General features: G+C 39.4%; 2 protein-coding genes across 10 annotated transcripts in view; both read right to left on the reverse strand.

The window, feature by feature from the left end:
- Positions 1–1,539: 1,539 nt before the first annotated feature.
- Positions 1,540–12,485, reverse strand: FXN (frataxin). Of its 2 annotated transcripts, none has more exons than XM_021530545.3 (5): positions 12,357–12,485; positions 10,977–11,059; positions 9,523–9,643; positions 6,290–6,387; positions 1,540–3,546 (listed from the first exon to the last, which is right to left on the reverse strand). In XM_021530545.3, the coding sequence occupies exons 1-5, from the start codon at positions 12,483–12,485 to the stop codon at positions 3,393–3,395; spliced, it is 585 nt and encodes a 194-aa protein (XP_021386220.1). In that variant the 3' UTR covers positions 1,540–3,392. The 2 variants fall into 2 exon arrangements, with proteins under 2 accessions (XP_021386220.1, XP_031363268.1); XM_031507408.2 differs by lacking the exon at positions 12,357–12,485 and adding an exon at positions 11,700–12,136.
- Positions 12,486–16,994: 4,509 nt separating this feature from the next.
- PIP5K1B (phosphatidylinositol-4-phosphate 5-kinase type 1 beta) overlaps positions 16,995–22,321 on the reverse strand; it is a 97,919-nt gene continuing 92,592 nt past the window's right edge. For all 8 annotated transcript variants that reach the window (XM_021530505.3, XM_021530509.3, XM_021530512.3 and 5 more), the window contains one exon: positions 16,995–17,736. In XM_021530505.3, the coding sequence (XP_021386180.2) occupies positions 17,734–17,736 (3 nt within the window). In that variant the 3' untranslated portion in view covers positions 16,995–17,733. The remainder of the gene's footprint in view (positions 17,737–22,321) is intronic.

The raw sequence follows: 22,321 nt of genomic DNA on the forward strand, positions 1-22,321 counted from the left end.
ATCTCCACTGGTCACCTCCCTCTGCAAAAGACATGAATACTGTCTTTGTTCTACAACTGCCAGCAGTACAATTTACATAAAAGACAATTAGGAAGAGAGATGGATGTAACTTCACACAATTTTTTCTTATCTTTAGAGAGGAATTTTAAAAAATCTCAATAGCAAAATGGACTGGAACATGTTTGATTGGTTACAATTATAAACAGTGGTGTGGAATAAATTTAAAACACCATTCCCTAAAGGGCCACGTGAGGCAGTTTGCCCCACATCTCTCCTTGCCCTGCCAACATGAGCTGTTGGGCAAAGCTACTTTCTTCCTGATAAACTCTGCTTCTGTCCCTCCCATAATTCCTTTACTATTTTGAATGTTCTTCCAGGTTTTCTGGCAAGCCTCTGCCTTCCTTCCCAGGACTTCCACATATTACAGACCTAGTTAGCACAATCGCAGAGTTCAACCACTAACCAGAAACTAAAAATAATCAAACGCAAACCTTCCTCTAAACCCCCTTTCTTTTATTCTAGTACCTCCACTTCAGGACAGGCCTTTATCCCATTTATTGAAGTTACCAAAAGACACTGGGAATTTTAAGGAAATAAGATGAAATTATTTTATCACATAGAGCAATCCTGTAAAGAACAGCTTATGTTTTCTTATAAATTATCCACAAGTGGAAAAGAAAATGAACAAACAAACACTAGACGAGAATTTAAGTCAGATTAGCAGTTGGTGAAAATTCTGGTATACCTAAAAAAAGCCCCACACACCCTAGTTTATGTGCTGAGTTTGGGCAGCCAGTAAAGCTACAAAACAGCAGCTCATCCTTCCAAAATATTCTGTATGCTCTCCTTCACCAACAATACAGCAACTGCATTGTGGGAAAAAGTAATGCCCATAACACAGTGCTTCTTATTAATACTGTCTGTGCATAGTCTATATTTAATGATTGTCCTTCAGCTGTTTCTTTTGGGAGAGGTGAAGCAAGAAACTATTGACATGATGTCAGGTGGGGAACTATACAATAATCTTTTTGTTCCGTAAATTACGGAAGTAAAAAACAGTACAGAAGTGTTACTTGTCTTGGGGCAATAAGCAGTCAGACATTAGCACCAGAGCTCATTCTGTGCCTCCATTATACAAGTGTGATGGTTCATGGGAGTCCTTGCCCCCTACTTACAATTTGATGCAAGTATTAAAGCAAAACATGAGTCATGTCCTATGATTCATTTTGTGCTTTGAGATAAAACTCATTCTAACTTGTTGATGTTATTTATCTTCAGCTAAGATTAAATCCGTTTGTTACTCAGATACCTAAACCCAGGAAATTGTTTGCATAAATAGCAATAGCATTACAGATGAAGGGCAAGCCATGTAAACTGTGAAAGCTGAACTGCTCTTATAAAATTCACGTCTAATGGCCACACTTGGACAGAATCTTTCCAGTATGCATTTTAAGAAACAGAAATAATTCAAAAGTAAGCAGCTGTCCGTGGCCTTCACCCTTATTATCAAACCCTCTAATCACACCTTTACATAATGAATTAAGAATTTCACATGCAATTTTATTTTGGTATAACATTTCTATCAGACACAAGGGAATGGAAAATGAACTTCCAAATATGAATCACATGCATGTTAGTGGTAAAACTGCATGCAAATACTTAATAAAATAATTTTTTGAAAAGTCAATTGGAAAAAATAATTACATATGGTCAGGCAAAGGAATAACCAGGTATCCTCGATCCCATTATCAAGTCATTAACTTCTACACAAACTTGTTTAAATTACAATCCTAAATTGTACGAGATTGAGCTAAATATTATACAACTACATAAAAATACATATTTCCATATGCTATAAATTATCCTCAGTGTTCTAAATTCAGAACAGCAAAAATATATTCTATTTTTACTTCCCTGTACTTTTTTGAAAAAACATGCTTTATTCTTATACTCATGAAGTCTGGGAGTCATTGTATTTACCTCATCCAGTAGCGCTGAAATTTATATTGACTGTAAGACATGCACACAGCATGAACCATTAACCTACTTCCACTGAAACATTTCTGTTTAGTAGTGAGAAATAGCAGGTAACAATGCTTATATTCTAAATGCAAACACTGGGCAAGAACACTTTACTGTTTTCCAGTGACAAAAAAATCAATCCTTACCTATCAAGCTAGCTAGAGAATCATGCCAAATTAACCACATCATCAGAGAAACCAGTAAGAAAAATATTGTGCACTGAACATCTTTTCATACAATCTGCAAGAGTATGGTATAATTTTACCCTTATGCATTAGTCAACAATTTGGTCCATTTTATAGGCAGTTAAAACCTGGAAGTTGTAATATTACAATAGTGCAACTGCTGAAGTATTGTAGTTCATGATTTCTTTTAAATGTTAAATGTTTTTGTTGTAAGATCTGGAGTATAGTTTATTTCCTTCACATATTTAATAGCCTAATGAAGACAGCTTCATCAGCCTAAGAACAATATTTGATTCTAAGAAATTTCTCCATCAGCACAGTACCAGGGGAACACTTGCTGCATCATGGTGATAAGAAGATAATCTAAAACCATTGAAGAAATGCAGTAGTATAAAATTAGTGCAAATTTTAATTAACTTAATTTTGCTAAGCTCAAAAAAAAAAAGTACTTTTGCTCTTTGAAGAACAAAAGGGCAGAGAAAAAGAAATGCACAGTAACAGAATTAAATGTTTGCAGAGGTAATGCTGTACAGCCTAAACTTCATATATTAAGCTTTTCTAGTTCCATATCATGCTCAGAGCTACAAAAATGTCTAAGTAATTTAAAGTTTAGCTCCAAAAAAAAAAAAAAAAAATCCTGAGGTGAAACACACTACAATTTAGACTTTGGAGAATAGCAAGTTCTGCAATACTAAGAAAAAAATTGTCATAACACACACTATGACATATTAAATATGACTATGATGTATTACAACAGCCACAAATTTTGAGGCAACACATTCACAGTACCACAATTTACATCGATGTAACTCACAGGCACTTCTTGTTTTGGGTGAATGTTTCACCAAGAAAAATTCACTGTTTGTGTGCTGGTCAGAAGTCACCAGGTGGTCAGTCCTTACATGCAAGTAAGTTCTATAGAAACTAACAATTCATGACTTCTGCAGGAAGAAAGGAAGACATGAAGTGACAGGATGGGTGACCTCAACCATGTGTACTGCACAGATTCAAATGGCACACAGAAATCCAAAGACTGAGTGCTAGAGAAAAAATATATTATTTTCCTTTTTGTTGCACAATATATTGATGCCAAGAAAAACAACAGAATTAAGCTCAGGTACTTCAGCCTAAGAAAGAGTTTGGCTTGAGGTTAAAGTCTTCAAACTTCCATGAGGTAGAATACAATCAAGTATCTTCTTTCCCAGAATATGTTAAGCAGGACAAATCCAATTTAGTTTTTAAAGCTGTTGAAACCTCTTTTGATAGTAGTTCATGAAGAGATACTCCGTCATGAGAATACACCCAATTCCGTCCAGTCCAGTCATAGCGCTTGGGCCCACTAGAAAAAAAATACACCAGAACATTAAACACTGCATAAATACACATTATTTCAGGAGACCTGCTGGAAGCCTGCATGCATAATGTATGCCACAGAGTGTCCAAGAAAAGGAACAGACAGCATGGGGAACGGCTGGTGGGCAGTCTGAGGAAGTGGAGCAGAAAAGGCCTGATATGTCAGGAACTACTGAGCCATCAAACAGATATATCTGAAAGGTGACAAGATACATCAGTCACTCCTAGGGAAGACAAGCACTTTCCATTCCTGCTTTTGGCACTGATTTCCCCACAATTCCTTCCTTTATCCCGATCTTCCCTCAGAGATATAATTTTCTTGCACACAAATATCACAACAGCTATTTGTATAATGCTGAATTAATGCCACTGATTAGTTCTTGCAAATATTCAAAGAACAGCAAAGCACAAATAATTTTATTTTAGATGCAACCAAATTATTTAGCCCCTGAAAGCAAATATATTGGCATGTGGGAGATTTATAACTAAAATGCTGTTTTTCTCGGAGCTATTGTGTTGTAACTGGCTTGTTTTTTTCCAGGTCTATATTAAGTATCAAGAAAGAAACCTGAACACCTGGATTCTACTCCAGACCTTGCTATCCACCCAGTTTTCCACGTGTCAAGTGGGAGAAGACTGAAAGGTAACCACTGCTCTTAACATTAGATAAGCAAAGAAAACAGAAAGGAATGAAGTTATCATCTGGGATAAATGGAGAAACCCTTCATTTTGTAGGACATATACCTTGGAACTCAGTCAACATGCAAAGTCTGCTAGTAAACAAACTATCCTGTACATACAAAAGAAAAATCTGCAGGTTCTCTCTCTACAAGCATAAGCGCTGATCTGAACCTTAACTAGCCTGAATTAGTCACAATAGTCAAATGAAGAACTTTCCAACCAATGCTCAATGTATGAGAAGTTACAAAGATCAGCACAAATCCAAGTCACTTTCACTGAAATCTCACTATATGTATCAGAAGTAGTAACTGTTTCAATCAGGGTTATGTGTGCCAGTTACTTTACTAAGTATTTCTCACTTCACTTCTGCAGCACAAGCTTATGTTTATACTCTCCTGCACCTAGAGAATGATGGAATGAGATACTGTCATTCATGAAAATCAGGTAATTTAATTAATTTAAAATCAGACTATTTAATCAATGACAAAGAAATATGTATATTATCTGAACTGGTTTTAAATGTTATGCAGTAAATATCAGTGGTAAAGTTAGCACATGAAACACCTTTATAGTTCTATGAACCTCCAAAAGACTGTACAAATATGACTTTCAAATTAATGGTTAAAGCAAAGAGCTGGTGAATCCTATAAAATACCTACCAAGTTAACTATAGATTAAATCTATTTCTGATGGAAAGTCTGCATATATGTTTCAACCATAAGAGAAAATAATTAAAATATCACATTAAGGTATTGTCTATATTCTGTAAGGTTGAAAAGTCTTTTTGGTCAGGAGCTACATTCAATTACTGCAATTACACTGCTAGCAGGTTGCACACATCCCCTCATGCCCCTTTCTTGTAACTGTCAACTAAGTAAAGTTTTCACTCAGGTGTACAAATACTCAATAGCAAACAGATGGCCAAAAAAAAAATTCCAAGAAAAATGTGTCACAAATCTTGACAAATTTGCCTCCCTTGGGATATAAGACTAAAGGTCAACATTTATGGTAAAAATGCTCCAAAACATTTGATGAAAGCAATTACTGGTAGCAACATTTGCTTCTTTCACTTCCCAACATATTGCAGTTAAGAAGATGACACTTTAGATCATACAGTATTTCCTGAAGTCGTCTTTCAGAAGTCAGGAAATAAGTGAACACATAGTATCACGTTCCAGCAAATACCACCGTTTATCTAATACCAGTTAAGGGAGTATAAAAGGAAAAAATTATCTTTTTTCCTCAAACTCCATATTCTGGAGCATGTATGTCTTAGCTCACCTGGAGCTAAATAGACAGGAATTATCTGAATTTTGGTTTTTATAAAAAGATTAAGCCCGTCAATGACACAAAAATCTTATAAGCTGGTTCCTTCACTACTAACACTTAGCAGCTCCCTCGGTTCTTTCCCAGGGATAGTGGCAAATAATACAGATTTTGAGGAGAATAGCTACAGCATTTTCCCACTTATCTGGCTACCCTGCTTGCTGAAACCAACCAGAAAACCTGGAATGGATCAAAACACATCATTAGAAAAGGCAGAGGAAGCAGCTAGCTAAGGCTCTTGTGAAGTGCAGAGGCTTGACAAAAACAACCAGTGTGGGCATACATAAACATATAAAGCAGGAAATCCCACAAGCTTAAAAGGGAAGGAGCCACCCTGTTTAAAACACAAAGAGAGGTTTAGATGATGACATCATCATCGCTCTTTTTCCAGCAGAAGCTTTGTTTGTTTTTTTTTAAATCATTGCTGGTTATATTTCCTATGAGTAAGCTATATTGCTGTAGGCAGTGGTTTTGGGCTGAAACAGCATATGAAAATTTTTTGTTACACATTTCCTGTATTAATTTAAGTATGCCAGTAATACTGCAGTGTGCCCCAAAACCCTATCCCCAAAGCATTATCAAACATTTAGATTGTATCACATTTTGAGAATATGCAGAGTAGAAGGGTTACTTATGAAAAGGATATTACAGGATCATGCCATGCTATAAATACGAGGAAGAACTTTTCCACCCAGTCTGCAGATATTGCGTAACTAACTTACCTAGTGGGTGAGGACAGCCAAATCTGCCGGTTTGGCGTTTGCTTATTGATTACGTATGTTCCCATGTCTCCACCCAATTTAATTGTAAGTACTCCACTCTTAAAAGACAAAGAAAGTGAGAAATAAAAAAATTGTATCCTGTTACTTTTGACAACAATTACTTCATCTGCAGTGGCAGAAACTTACATACCTGTATCAATTCTCAATCTATCTCCCAAACCATAATAGCTAAGGAGAATAATCATTACACCTAGTATATATTTGAGTCTGATCTAGACTTTAAACTTTCTGGCCAGAGTTTGATTTTAGTGTGTTTGTACCATTCAAAATGTTACTACTGAAATAATACTTTTGAGCTTGGACCTGGCATCCTGAAAGGACCAGACCATTGCAACTCATTTTGCAGTGATTAAAACATAATACAATAACATTTTTTGTATTAATGAACGATGCAGAACTGGTGTGGTTCAAAGTCAAGAAGCTTTATGTGTCATTGCCAGACTGCTGAGCCATGCAATTTTACCTACTTTTCTTCAATAATGGTAATAGTTTAACAGGGAACAAACACATTTTTTTCTTTATAATTCTGATACATACCTGAAAAAATGTTCCAGTTCTAAATCCCATGATTCTGGTTTTCCACGAGTCTGGTTCTGCCATCTTTAGACCATCACCCTGGTGAACATTTATTTTCTCTTTCTTGCTCACATTTCTTACTGACAACATAATTAATGTTTCTTGTAACTGACAAAAATATTTTCTGTTCTGACTTTAAGAGTGAAAAAACAACAATATTGGGACTGGAGTTGATCTAAAGGTGATCTGAATGATACCAATTAAAAAGGGAAGTATTTCTACAGAACACAATGTGATGATTCAGATAATAATTTATTTAGTTCACAGTATCTCCAATACTTCAAGCCCTACAGGACAAAAAAGCTTCTTCAAGGGTATCATACTTTTCATGCTTTAGTCAGAAGATACTACTAGAGCTATCTACCATTGCCTGGGCTATTTGCTATGTATAAACACTCACTATGGGGAAATATACTTTCAGGTATGAGCATCTACTGCCTGCCAACATACTCTGTAGCACAAGCAGCAACTGAAAGCTTCCTTCCCCTTCAAAGTAACTCAGTAGGGGAAGATATCTCAAGTATCACTAGGCATAAAATAATACTCTCAGGATCTGACTTTTTACCTTAGTTTCCATGCCACTTCTGTGCTTAAGGCATTTATATCTGTGATCAAAATAAAAATAAAAGGGTCTTCTGTTTTAAAGTCCCATCAGGCTTGTCCTACCAGTTATTTCTACTGGACATTAGTACAATGCACAGAAGGGCAAGAACAAGCTACTTCTCTGGTTGTTAGAATTTCAACTTTTCCATATCTCATGGTCTTAGAATTGTAGAAATATAGCAGAATAAGAACAGGATGGAGGATTAGGCTTGCATAATGATATACAGGTTCTGTATATAGCATTCTTCTATATCGTTTGTAATGCCATACTAAGTATTCAGCATGATGTTATGCTACATGTTTCTACAGAAACACTACAAGTAAATAGGTTTTCAAAGAGGTAACAAAAAATTGTACTATTATTCATACTGTGTATCAGCTGTTAGAAAGTACTGTTGCTCTATCCTTGCAAAGTAAATAGAGGTTAACTTCTACTGCTGAATTGAAAACACTTTCTCATACATTTTACAGTACCTCTGAAATATTAGTAAATACAACTTGAATTTTTTAAGAATTTAAATTGCAAGATACTTTTACCATATTTTAAGAAATACTGCTGTATGTGTTTTGTACTACTGGTTGAATGTTTGCTATTTCCTGGTAACAAAAATGTTCTTCTAAAGAGATTTTTTTTTTCCCTGAACACAAAGACATAAATTGCTCAAAGCAATCACATTTACAACAGGCACAGCAGACCTTTATCACATTCGCCACCTTGTGGTCTCCTGCAGCACTGACCCTGTCTGTTTAGAATAAAAACGGGCTATTTAACCTTCTGCTTTCAACAGAAATTACAGCATATTATTAATTGTCATCATCCTGTCTATATAGTAAAGGACCACTGGTAAAAATTAAGATGCAAAGTACTACCTCTTGAGCTTCAAAAGTCAATGTCAACCTTAATCCACCATACAGCAGATGGAGAAAAAAAATATGTCATGACTCATCAGCTTAACATAATGAAGTGTTTAGGAATACTAAAAGGTACATCTCAACCATTGCTTATTTTTGTCCTAGGATAGTTTCATCAGGCTAATAGGTACTGATATCCTAAAACATAATTGTACATTGCACAGTGAAACCCAAACCACCCGATTCAACATCCTGGAGCACAAAACCTTAACTGACAGTGCCAGCAGAAAGCAATCTCGTGGTAACACATGAAGAGGGAGCAATAGTTATGTGACCTCAACAAACTGCAGTATTGAAAAACCTGTGTAGCCGACAGTAATGTAGGGAGAAATAGCACTCTTCTCCAAGTCATATTGAGGGCTGTAACACATAGATTACTTCAGGAACTGAATTTATATGAAAACTAATAAATTCCCTATACAAATAACAGAGATATTTTTGTTGTGAGTCAGTCACTCCTGTATTTGAGTAACTGACTACTGAAGGCTCCAGCCATACAATGTCTCCTGTGATAGTAGCCTCCTCCCATGTACACTCTGGTGTCACTTCTGCAACAACCTATCCAACCACTGCACCTTCCTATTGCTTCTCTCCACCACAGGCTACCATCATCAAAACCAGGACAAAAATACACTATCTAGTCAAGACAAATGCTTGTCTGTATTCAGAGCAACCAAAGAAACTGCTCTGTCACATGCATACTATGCCATGCAGGCCTACTGTTCTAGTATTCACAAGAAGGGAACCGATTGCTACGCCAGGTATCTGCGCCTGTTTAAGAAAATGTATAGACCAGTGTGAAATTGAAAAACAGCTTCAATCTCCTCCTATGCTGATTTATTAATCTGTATTATGTCTTTCTCTAAACATTTTGAATCCCTAAATCACACAACAGTATGTGTTACTTTTCACCAGAATTGTTGCCCCAGTCAGTATACAATATAGTAAACAATAAAGGTGTAAAAATTAATTGTATTTTCAGTATCAGCACTAAGGTGACTAATTTAAAATTCTCCTTCAAATAATACAAAAAAAAAAAACCCTACAATAATTACAGTGGTAATATAACATTTAAAACATACCCCTAGAGAGACATCATAATCATCTGGGGTAAAAGGTTTATCTGTCAGGTCCTCAAAGAAATCCGCTAAGGAGTCCAGTGTTTCTTCAGCCAGTTTCTCATAGGTTGTCTCATCTAAAGAGCTGCAAATGACAAAGAAGTCCTTAATTAGGAGGAAAAGCATGGAAGACAGCATTTTCCCTATAATAAAAACATACAAAGACCACAACTGTAACCATGAAATGATCTTATAAAACAAGTAGTCATTTTTCTTAAGGTGATGTAACTGACAATCCACCTTATAAATGGAGGTGAAATTTTGAAATTAGTTGGTATTAGAGATCTCTTAACTGAGGAAAAGGTACTTACTTCCTTAGATATACTAAACCCATTTAGTAAACAGCATCACATTTCAAAGTAAGGCATTTTCATAATAAGACTTTGTCTAAGTTTTGCTTAGTTTTGAATTCCACAAATCAAGGCAAAAGCATCTACCATTTAAAAATATATGTAATTTGACTCTACAAAACTTGCTGTAGATCTACACGGTTTAGAAATGTCAATATCACATGTCATGTTTATGCACAGCATTTACCTCCTCAACTGGATTTACCCACACAACCTGGTAATTAGATGTTATTTAAACTGTGCTTATGAACTAACACTTATAGTCTGTAATTACAGACTATTCCAGAGAGTCTCAAAGCACCCTTGCGGCCATTGCGTAAGGCTTAAAGCACCTCTGAGACCAATTCTCTTTTCTTCTTTAGTGGAACCAAGTGTTGAACAGTTTAATTAACCAAATGTAATTAAACCACGTAAGCTGTTCCATCACCATCAGTGTCAGCTTTCAACTGAGTGTCTAAAGGGGCGTCCCTACCAACAAACACTTCAGGAAAATAATCTCAATTTTTGCTAATGCTTATAGCAAGGAAACAGTTACTATGGGCTGAATATATAATATGTATCAGTTGGTAACAGAAACTTTTTTCAGAAGTTTCTTATCCAGTTACTGAGCTCTATGTCACTCATGAGAGAGACACCACAAAATGTCTTGGGGCATGGAGAACAGAAAGCCTTTGGATCAGGCAGGATTCATATACAGGTTCAGGGTCTGCTTCAGGCACCTAAAGGCAAGAGCCATTTCAGACATCTGCACAATCCTTTACTGTGTCTCCAACTGCTGCATCAGAAGGGAAGGAGTCTCCAACACATGTGGTGTCACGTTCTCTCAGAATAAGCAGAAATTTCAAATCCTCTGGCACACGTGAAACGGTGCTAGACACCTGCGTTTAGGTACACAAGTTATTGGCTAAGCGACTTCGCAAATACATACAAAACACTTTTAGCTGAAACTGTTGTTGTCCTTTACATCACACCAACATTACATTAGTTTGGCAGTATTAGTAAGTGTATAAGTTATTCTAAAATACATAACCAATATTTTCATATGAATATTTCAAAATGTATTTTTACCTTGTGTCACTCAGAGTTCCTGCATTTCTCAAATTCATGAACCAAGCAGTCCTGCTCTTCACATCTGAAGAATATTGTAATTGCTGTTTAAAGTAAGCAGAAACAAAATGGAATTAAAGTTAAAATGTAATGAATTACAAACTATGTATTTATAATATAAAATTAAACAGCTTCTTTAAGTCCTTTCCCTCCTCAAGTAAAATGTTCATATTCTGTATTGCAGGGCTAATATGGAAGGAATCATGCAGCTTTAGTCTTTGGATAATTAAAGCAATCTACAATTATCCTTGTCTTCATTATGCCAGCTAATGGAATAAAGCACCACACTCTCTCATTTATAGGAAAAGAGAACTATTCTAACTTTTCTATTTCTCTGTCACAAAATTACTGAGCAGCTCCGGACTATTAAATGGCTTAGGCTCAGATTTTCCTAAGTATCCGCTACTCAAATGCTGCACCACCACCAACATGTATCCCTCTGCTGGAAGTCAGGAACGCATTAAGTTGAAATAAACCCAAACCCTGAATCCTCCTTATGTACAAAGAGACAAAACCACTTCAGATTCTAGGTTTCCAAATTATGGAAAAGCTGTATCCCCAGGCCGGACACAGCTGCAGAAGTACTTCTGCTATCCAGCAGGAAAGGAAGATGGCAGGATTTCCATTTTCTTCCTAACTGGAACTGACCATTTGGTTTAATGGTAGAAGAGCATTCATGATTACCTTCTGCGTACTCGTGCACGGCTCTGAAAACTTCAGATGGAGTTGAAAAGCAAGTGACATTTGCAAAGGAGCTATGTCAGCCTCTCTTCAACATGGAAGAGCATAACACAGGCCAATCTCCCTCCACGCGGTGTACCACCGGCAGAAAGCACAGCAGGGCGACACAGCGGAACAGGCCAAAATACACCACGGTGCCTGTATGTTTGACTGCACCCCTTGCCCTACAGCACTTTATACTCGCTTAGACTCAAAAGCTACAAGCCCACGAGCACGTTCAGGCTCCGTCCAGACTGAGAGGCTCTAAGTGCACCAGTGTGCACCTGCACTCGGTTTGTGACGGGAGGCTGCCAACAGCGCTGCCCGCGCCCGGCCGGGGCAGCTCGGAGGCACGCAGGGACGGGAAAGCAGAGGGCAGCCGCACAGAGGGAGGGAGGGAGGACGGGCCTCGCTGCCGGCCGGCCTGCGAGCAGGCCCGCGGCGGCGCTGGCCGCCCTGGCTGCCGCGGACCTGCGCGGAGCCGGCGGCCGTCCCGGGAATCCCCGCCCGCCGCCCTTCCCTCTCGGCCCGCCCGCCCCAGACGCCGCTCCACCGCGGCCGCTCCGCCCGCTGCCGCGCAGGCCGCGCCTCGCCCCCCGCGCCCGCCCGCCCCTCGCTCACCGTGCGGCCGCGGCCAGCGGCGGCTGCGCCCGCGCTCGGGGCGCCCCCGGTGCCGCCGCGCCGCCGCGCCGCCGCCGCCGCCGCCCGTCCCGCGGCGCGCACGGCGCCCGCCGCGCCCGCCCGCCACATGGCGCCTGGGCCGCTGGGAGCGCCGGGCGGGCCCGGGCCGGGCCGGCGCGCGCCGGCGCCCCCCCGCGGCGGCGCGGGGCGAGCGGGGCCGCGCGGGGCTGGCCCTGGGGGCGCGGCGCGGCGGGGCGGGGCGGGGCGCGCGGCGGGGCGGGGCGGGGCGGGGCGCGCGGCGGGGCGGGGCGGGGCGCGCGGCGGGGCGGGGCGCGCGGCGGGGCGGGGCGGGGCGGGGCGCGCGGCGGGGCGGGGCGGGGCGCGCGGCGCGGCGGGGCGGGGCGCGCGGCGCGGCGGGGCGGGGCGCGCGGCGGGGCGGGGCGGGGCGCGCGGCGGGGCGGGGCGCGCGGCGGGGCGGGGCGGGGCGCGCGGCGGGGCGGGGCGGGGCGCGCGGCGGGGCGGGGCGCGCGGCGGGGCGGGGCGGGGCGCGCGGCGGGGCGGGGCGGGGCGCGCGGCGGGGCGGGGCGGGGCGCGCGGCGGGGCGGGGCGGGGCGCGCGGCGGGGCGGGGCGGGGCGGGGCGCGCGGCGGGGCGGGGCGGGGCGGGGCGGGGCGCGCGGCGGGGCGGGGCGGGGCGCGCGGCGGGGCGGGCGCTCGTCTCGCGCCGCCGCTGCCGGCTCCGCTCCGGGGCACCGGGACTCACGGAGCCCGGGCGCTTTGCTACAGCACGGGCATACCGGAGCCCAGCACGGCCTGCCCGCCCGGCGAGGCTTTCGGGGCGGCGGCGCCGTCCCCGGCACCCTTGTCCCGATGTCCTTCCCCCGTCTGTAGCACGGCCCGGCAGGGCTGTTCCCGGGGAACGCGTGCTGGGCCCGTGTGCTGCTCAGGCTGCTGTCGGGGAGATGTCGCCCCCGAGGTGCCGCAGGGCCAGGAGCGGCGGCGGCCGGCGGCGGCTGTCCCGCTGCTCCGGGCAGGGATGGTCTGGCGATCCCTGCCGGCCCCGCGCAGGCACAGCGCGCCCGCTGCGGAGATTCACAGGCAGCTGGAGCCGCGGAAAATAGCAATCAGAAGGCAGACTATGCACCAAGCATTCACTCAGGGACCCGTTCGAAGACTATTTTCTGTGACAGGAAGTATTCTGGTCTACGTCCTGCAGGTAGAATGTTTCCCTCAGCCAGTAAAGGAGAAATAAAGCACACCTGGCATTTTCCACTACGTTACATAAATGCTGGTGGAGCCATACTATCAGCAGTATGTGAAGATGTAGAGTCTCAGCCAGACGTGTCGTATTGTTACTTTAACTGAAAGAAATTAGGTTTGCCAAGTAGATGAGAGGTAAAAAATAATTCCTAGTTTCTGTGGGAACACAGACAACCTTCACTTCAGAGCCCTCCACAGGACAGGACCAAAAGCTTCAGAAGTTTACCGCTGGTTATTATGTGATAGATTTTTTTTATTTAAAAAACTGTTAAAGTAAGCAGCTGATTGCTCTGAGCCACCTGATCTAGTTGAAGATGTCCCTGCTCATGGCAGAGGGGTTAGACTGGGTTCCTTCCAATTCAAACTCTTCTATTGATTGTGTGATCTTCCACTGCATTAGAGAATAAATTCTCATGTTTCTCACATAGATCTGTAATTTTATAATACTTTTCTAGAAGCCAAAATAATTTTACTCTACACAAGGGGGAAAAGCTCAAACAAGCCACTTGCACAAATTTCAACTGAAATTATGAAGTCTGTTTTACCTAAAAGCTGTTTCTGTCAAACTTTTATCTAACTCAGCCAGCTTCTTATCTGTTTTCAACAGACTCCTCTGTGTTTCTTTGTTCCCAGTGTCTTCTCAGTTTGTGTTCTTGTTGTATTTTGTGGGGGAGGTTTTGATTAAAGATACTCTTCAGTTTCTTGAAGGGCAACGCATTCTTAGCCCTGCTGGGACAAGCTACTTATGTTTCTACAGGAATAAAGCTTTACAGACGGAGATAAGGCTTGTAGGAACAAAGAACTTGTGTCAGACCACATAAATCATTGGTAAAGCAAACGACTGATTTTTCATTCCTTGGTAGGGAAGGGGGAAAAGAGCTAGAAGAAAGGAAGAATACCTGTTCTTTTATGTAGTATTTCATCTAGTTAAAGATGGTGCTTATTTATATAGCTTGCCTCTCCTATAAATTTCTCTAGTCATCCAAGTCATACACAACTCTCAACAGGTAATGTTCATCTTGTTTCTTAGTTAATGACAAATGAATTTGTGTGGATTAAATATTTTCTCTAGTACTAGCAAATTCACATACCAAGTCTTTTATAAATTTAACAACAGTTAATTCAAATGTAAAGTTCAAGTTAGTGAATTTTACAAGGATCAGTCACACAACTTCTGAAGGGCTCAGATTAGGGATTAGCAATTGTAACAATGGTTTCTTAATGTTTTTCATCTCGATTCCTGTCCCTTAGGAGCAACAGGAACAACAACGTTGTTCATATCACAATACTGGTATCAGTACCTTTTTATGCTGGTGTAAAATACTTGTGAAGGAGTTCCAGACGCAGAAGCAGTGCAGGGTCATGCCTCACACATTCAGTCTGGAAAGAGCTGATAGATTTTTTACTTTAAGCAAATGTTAAATGTTTCAGCAAATAGTTTTTATGAAGAACAGAGGGAGTGTACTACTGATTGCTCTTGTATCACTGTCTAGTGGAAGGGTCTGGGAAAATGCCATCAAGTTATATGAAATTAAATTGCCCACAACAGAGGGATTGTACACAAAAGATGTCTCAGTCTCTGAATCATTTGGTATAGACATTTTGGTTTTAGACAGAATTGTCGCAATTAAGTTGTGAATCCTTTGGGTTCTTCCTAAGACAAATTCAGATACTATGAGAACCCCGGCCTTGCTCTGGGGTCTCATGTGGTGGTGAAATTCCTCCTCCAACCCGTGCTTCCAAAGAAAAACTCCGCAGGCTTTAGCTGTTCGGTCTCAAGGCAGTTTATTGCTAGTTATCTAACAGATTATGTTCTTGGACTGCAGCTATTTGATCAGTGGCCTGGGTAGAGGCACACACACACCCTGACATCCTCTCTGTCTGCTGTCTTCTTCGTCTCTCTCTCCGCCCAGGGCTGCTGCTATCTTTTATAAGATATATTACGTATAACATGTTTACAATTATTCCCCAATACCTACTACCTATGTTGCCAAGTGTTTTTCTACTCTAAACCAATCTGTGAGTGCCAACATCACCAAGAACATGGAGGTAAGGAAGAAGAAGGAGGAAGAACAGGATCAGCCCACTTTCCTCCATCTTAGAACTTCTGACCCCCATGTACAAAGTAAAAACCCCCCTGTACATGTGTTAAAACCCCCCTGTATAATACTAAAAAAATTTCCCCTCTACTTTGTAACTACTTTTACTATACTAGCTAACCTTTTGTGATTGCTTGTTCCACCTCCAAAGTTGGTAATTCATTCCATGGCTCAAACTCAAAATCACAGCTGTTTTTCAGTTGTCTGCCAGGGTTTAGAATGCTTCTGACCAAGGCCTGGAACCTCTAAAAATGTCTGAGAGACATTTTGAGTTCCCACAAGATACTATAGTTACTAGGTAATTGGGGGGAAAATTGTCATGGGTGTTCTATATGAAGGTTAATTGGGTGCTTAAATGTTTTTCCCCAAATGAGACTAATGACAAGTATCTGCTTTGCACAGAGACACATATCCTGTATACTGCATAAAGGAGCAGACACTTGACAGAGATGTACAAAATGTTTTACTCATAGGACATGCAGATTGGTTTTGCTTTCCTCAGAGGAATTCTGCAGAATAATTATCTTGCTGAGATTAAGCAGTCTAATTTTAAAGCCTAGAAAAATGGTAATCATGAGATACAGGCACTGAGTGAAGGAAGCCTTAGACTCTGCATACTTAGAACACAAAAAACCCCAAACCTCTTTAAATTTCTCTATACTGCGCATAATTAAGGAATTATTCTTCTTACTCATCAGGATTATAGGTTTACATCAATGTAAAATAAAAATATACCACCACCATCCCCAACCAAGCCAAAACTAAAAAATTCACCACACCAAATACTTACAAGAAAAATTCCATACAGGTACAAAGAATAATTGTAGGACTTTAAATGCCAAGTTCAGGTTTTCAATTTAACAGGTTTACTATGCTTACTCCTAGAAGACATGTTATTACCAATAACTTCAGTAGCTTTCTAAGTGACATCTGTAGCAAATTTTTAAATACACCATTGCATTAAAGCATGAAATCTTGGACTGATGATCACTGACATTTGGGATTATGTCCCTGTTACTTGGGAAATTAGGGAACCAAAATAGTTTCTGTAGTTACCCTAAAATGATCACCCATACTGAAAAACCTGAAATGGCTTTATAAAGCAGTGCCTGTTGAGTATGTTCCTTTGGCCTTCCTGCTCCAATTTTAAGATTTCCCTTTTCATTATAGAGCTGGTAAAGGATGTTTTCCATATCTCATGAGGCCTTTAAAGACTGCCCCACGAAGGTTGAGAAATGCAATTAAGTCCAGTATAGATCAATAGTGCAATGACAGCAGTGATAGTCCTCAGAAAAAAATCTTTTATTCATCAATAAAACTATAGTTTACAGTAGTATTTTCTAAATAAATTATAGAATTTCTCTTTTACAAGAAATTAAGTAAAATCAAAAATATTTCAAGGACAATATATGTACACAACATAAGGCCATATTATAAATAATATTTTAATCTCCTTTTTACCAACAGTGAAAGTATCTTTCAAGGCTCATTTTCATATGGTATGTGTAGAGATTTGCCCTAACCCTCATACAACATCCGTTCCATTTTCCACTGATGTGGGCCTAAGCAATTCGAACGGAGGGAATCAGAAAAATGAAATTTATTTTATTCACCACTGTCTTTATTTTTAAATAGGTAAAGTAGGAAATATATTTTGCTTGTGCATAGTTACAGAATGCATGCAAATGAAACCATGAGAGAGCTGATAAGAAAATATCACTTCAGAGTCCAAAAAAGGTGATTGGCAATATTGAAAAGCAAGCGGCCTGAATACACAGTCCTTCACAGTTGAGCAAGCAATGGCAGATGACAGCAGAGTGTGGAATGTCTCATGTCATTTTTGTCAAGTTCATCAATCCTTTCTATAGTTCAAAGATCCCGGCACTTCTTAGAATTAGTTCTGTTGATTATTACTCTTTGTCTATTAGGCTTAGCAAATCCTCCTTAAACGAGGAGTGCAGAAGGTGCTCTTCATTAACCATGGTCACTTTTCTTAGTTTTAATCTTCATGTATTCTTTGTTACTGTAAATACAGAAATTACAAGTTAAGAGTTGTGTTTACTTGTTTTCTTACAGAATTATAAACGGGTAACATTTTTCCTCCCCTAAACAGGCTGCAGTACAATTTAGCAGTGATTCTCTTATGAGCTTGAGCCCTAATCAAAAGCACTGGGTCTCTTTTCTTGTACAACAGTTAGCCCCCGTGGGTTTTGTAGATGTTGCAGTACACTTGTATTACGTGAAGTTGAACTACTTGCTGCTGCAAAATGCTGAGCACTCTGGATATCGGAGAAAACAGAACAATCTGAGACCACTCAGCAATTCACAACAGCTTATTTTTATTTTGCAGAACTGTGGTATTTACTACTTAAAAGTGGCAGTCTTCGTATGTCATGAATATCAGTGCTCTCAGCTTCTTCATGATGGCCTTTCCCCAGATGAAAAATCATACCTATCAAAAAACTTTCAGGCACAATTAATGTTCAGTCAATGTAGTGATCATTCGAGTTTAAAAAAAAAAAAAAAAGTAAAAAAAAAGTTTATAATCTTAATGGATTACAGTTTACCCTCATGTCATAGAAATAGTTGATCACATCTTGGCATCCCTGTGGAGTTAGAGATTAAAAGAAATTCTTCTTTACTAAACATTTTATTATGACAACTCAGACTAAAGATAAAGTGACAGCTGAAGAATATATTGCAGTAAACTGACTGCATCTCAGCTGATATATCCAAAATAAAGCAAGACAAAATCAAAACAGAGAGATCTGTAGTGGCCTTACTCTAAAACCTCATTAAAAAACACTACAAAGGTGTAAGGTCCCATTTATTAAACAGATTTTTAAGGTCACCTTTACATTATGCTATTTGATACAAGCACTTAACTAACCTTTAAATAGTTTTACAACAGTCTAATCTTGATTATGAACAAAAAAATCTCTGAAGGCTTTTCTTAAGCTTATCTCAGAGAAAGGTAGTAGATTTAAATCAATGTTTTTGTTATGACTTCTAGCACTAGCCCTGGAACCTTGAGGAACCTATGAAAACTTTGAACTTCCTACTGTATTGTGCACCAGTATTAGAGTGTCCATAATCACTGATGCCATTGAGCACAGTGCCAATTTCTCAGGTGCTGTTTGCTTGCTCTCTTGGGAACTGTGGTCTGGCAAGTAGAGTTGACTGCCATAAATACTAGTACCAATAAACAAGATTATATTATATGAACCAAGAAAAATCAATCAAAATTTTCATTAGCATAATCTTGTTTCTGTCTGAAAGCTCAGATATGAATTACTGCATATCCATTTCTGACAAATATAGAGATCACACAGCGCAGCTTCCAACTCTTGGGACTTATTACTCCTTTGCACTAAGGTGGCTATTGGTATTGCTGATGCTAGTTTTATGGTATTCCACTAATTATGCAATGGAATCATGACTAACTTATTCTTGTCCTCTTTCCTCTGACCCTTACAAAACATTTCAGTGAAAAATTCCAATAAAAGTTGCATAACAAAGTTAGAGAAAAGAGATCTGACAATAACTTGTAGCAACTGCCAACTGTATGAGTCAATCACAGAAATACTGCTGATGGTACTAATGCCCTTTTAAGAAGATGGGATTTTCAGATGTTCATATTTATGCCAGATACAGTCCAGTACTGTATTATTTTTGAAAGAAATCCATCTATTTTTAGGTGCAGGACATGATCCTTTAGGCAACATTGTATCCACTACAGAACTTTTGGGGTTTCATTGATTACAGATAAAGGAAACATTTTTTTAAAATAAAAACTGAGTTTGGCTGTAGCAATTTGGTCCAAAATGATAAGTAATGCACAAATGACATTATGGGAATTATTCCTATAATCGCTGCCTGAGATGTCTGACACTGTATAGATAATGGATTTACAATGTTTGAGCCTACTTGGGGCTTTTTGTCTTGGAGCATTTTTGTGCTCCAGTACTCTTTCCATGGATATGTTTTTGAGCTGACTGATTTCCTCTTTTGGTGTTTTAAAAGCTCCAGGCATGAAAACATGTAAGTTCTGAGATAATACGTGCTGGTATTTTAGCACTTGGCTTCTTCAGGTAACCTATTGCTTGTGATCTGAATTGGTACCTTTTTAATCTAATCAAGCACCTAATTCCTGTGTCTGATTTTCATGCAAGGGTGACTAAAATGTTCCTTCTTAGATAATGTTTCTTCTGCAAGAACACCTCTGCCAAACTACATTTGACTGCTCGTTTGTTTTTCACCTCCAACCAGGTTTCAGTTTTATGGGACACATAGGCCTCATTTGTTCCTCTCCTTTTTTGGATGATGCATGGATGGATACAGGGAAAACATAGATAAGAACAGAGGAAAGGAGCAGTTAACTGTGCTGTATAAAACAAGTTGGTTTGCCCCTTTCAGCCTTAAACAAGTTCTGTTTTGAGGAGAGTGCTTGTTTGGCTCTACCATGCACACTTAACATCTTAAGGATTATTATGCTTTCAGGGGAAAGAAAAGATGTCTGTAAATGAGGAGGTCATAATTCCTTTCTCATATTCCCAGCATTCCAGTTCAGCCTACCAAGTTTTTCCACCAGTATCTTCAGAGGAAATGGTGAGACAGAGAAACTGAAGTTTCCATAGAAAGAGCAACACATCAAAATTTGAGGTATGCTGTGCAGTGTGACTGCACAACTTCTAGCTTGTTTTTACATGTATTCTGCCTGGGAATTGCTTTAATTTCATCTGCACTTTTTATTATTCCACAACAGTACCCTGAAGATAACTACACCATGATTAAAATTTAATTAAAATTATTGGAGAGAGTACAGAAGAAAAGGAGTACTGAAGAGTATGAAGAGTTAGAAAGTTTTGACAGCTTCTAAACAAGCATTTTATAGACCAATGATTGTTAATCTTCTAACCTATGCAACTACAGCAGCTTTGACATACATAATTAATCTTCAATATTATTTTAAGACTTCAAAATCCTATAATAAAATTGGCATTTGGAAATAAACCACACCATAAGTAATTTTAAATGTAATAGTATAATCTATGCAATTCTTCTGACACAAATAAAATAGAAATACACTATTCAGGCTCTAAATACATTGGGCTTGCTCGTCACTACAGATATTCCATTATTTTATTTTACTGAAGCACTTAGCAATCCATATCTTCAGTAGCAGTGATGTCTAAATATAAATTTTATGAGCCTTTCCTTTAACAACAGGAGGCAATGCTGTATTTTCATGTGAAAACTTCTGTACTACCCAAGAAATTTGTATTGTAGTTAAATATACAGAAGTATTCTGTAAGCAAAAAATAATTCATTAATGAAAGCCTATAGGCAGGACATAAGATCCTATAGACTGGACTCATATTTATTTATTAAAATCCTATATTTATCACCAGTTGACTTAACCTATACAGCATCACAATGGAACAAATTTAGAAGTTTTTCACTGCTATTTACATGCATGTCCTTTTTCTGTTGGAAGTATAAGGGAAATCAAGCCTATTTGAAGTAAATCAATTAAATATGTAAGCCTTACTTCTTACTTACTACTACCTAAGCATTACTACTTACTTACTGATTTTACTGATATTGTAGTACAATGTATCAGATATCTTTGTAAATATTTCACGGGAAGGCAAAGAAAATACAGTAGGATAGTTTATAATAGCATGTGTTGCTTTTTTAGCTAGAGAAAATCAAAAATTTGATACTTCACTGCAAAACAAAAGAAGGAAGATTACTTTTATTCCTTATTTTTTAAGTGGAATTATCACTTTTAAGGCACTCCATAGTGATGCTGGACTACAGTCTTCAGGATTGGCTGCATTTGTTAAGGAACTTTTGCAAGATTGGACTTCTATCTTTTACTAATCAAGTTCCATAGAACACTGAGACAGTGACAACAGCATTTACTGACAATGCCTGAACTGAAACCAATATATAGGGCTTCAAGGGAATTTTAAAAAGAGATCAAATGTATTTCCAGAGAAAGAAGGAAAACCCTGCTTAGTAGATTTCTACATGAAAGTGCTAAATTGGAATGTGTTACCTTCTCTGTTTCTGGTTTATATACAAGAAACCTATTTATCTCAGACAGAATAATTTGTTTCCAACTGATCTATCATTGTATTACATATTCATAAAAGCAAGAAACCTTTATTGTTTGAAGTTATGCAGATAAACATTTCAAATTCAGAATTTTTTATCTCCTATAATCTATTTATTAATTATTATTAATTTAATTTATTATTTATTCCTTCCATTTAATTGATAATTAAAATTATTTGTATGAATTAATCAGTTTCTTCAGGGTGCAGAAAAAGTGTGCTGCTAGTTCCAAAAAGCATATCTGATTCTCTCCACTTAAAAACTTTTTATTCTTTCAGACCTTTGCTCAGGGGAATAAACATTGGGTATTTGTATGACATCCAAAGTTGGATTTTAATTATTTTTATGTTGATATTTATGAGTGGAATACCCATCTGCTTACTGCAGTCTACAAGATATATTAGTAATGAATGTTCTACAAACTTAAAACTAACTAGAGATGATGATCACACCTGAAACTCATATAGACAGCTTTACAAAAGGTA

The sequence above is a fragment of the Lonchura striata genome, chromosome Z (genome assembly GCF_046129695.1).
Source record: "Lonchura striata isolate bLonStr1 chromosome Z, bLonStr1.mat, whole genome shotgun sequence".
NCBI classification, from domain to species: Eukaryota; Metazoa; Chordata; class Aves; order Passeriformes; family Estrildidae; genus Lonchura; species Lonchura striata.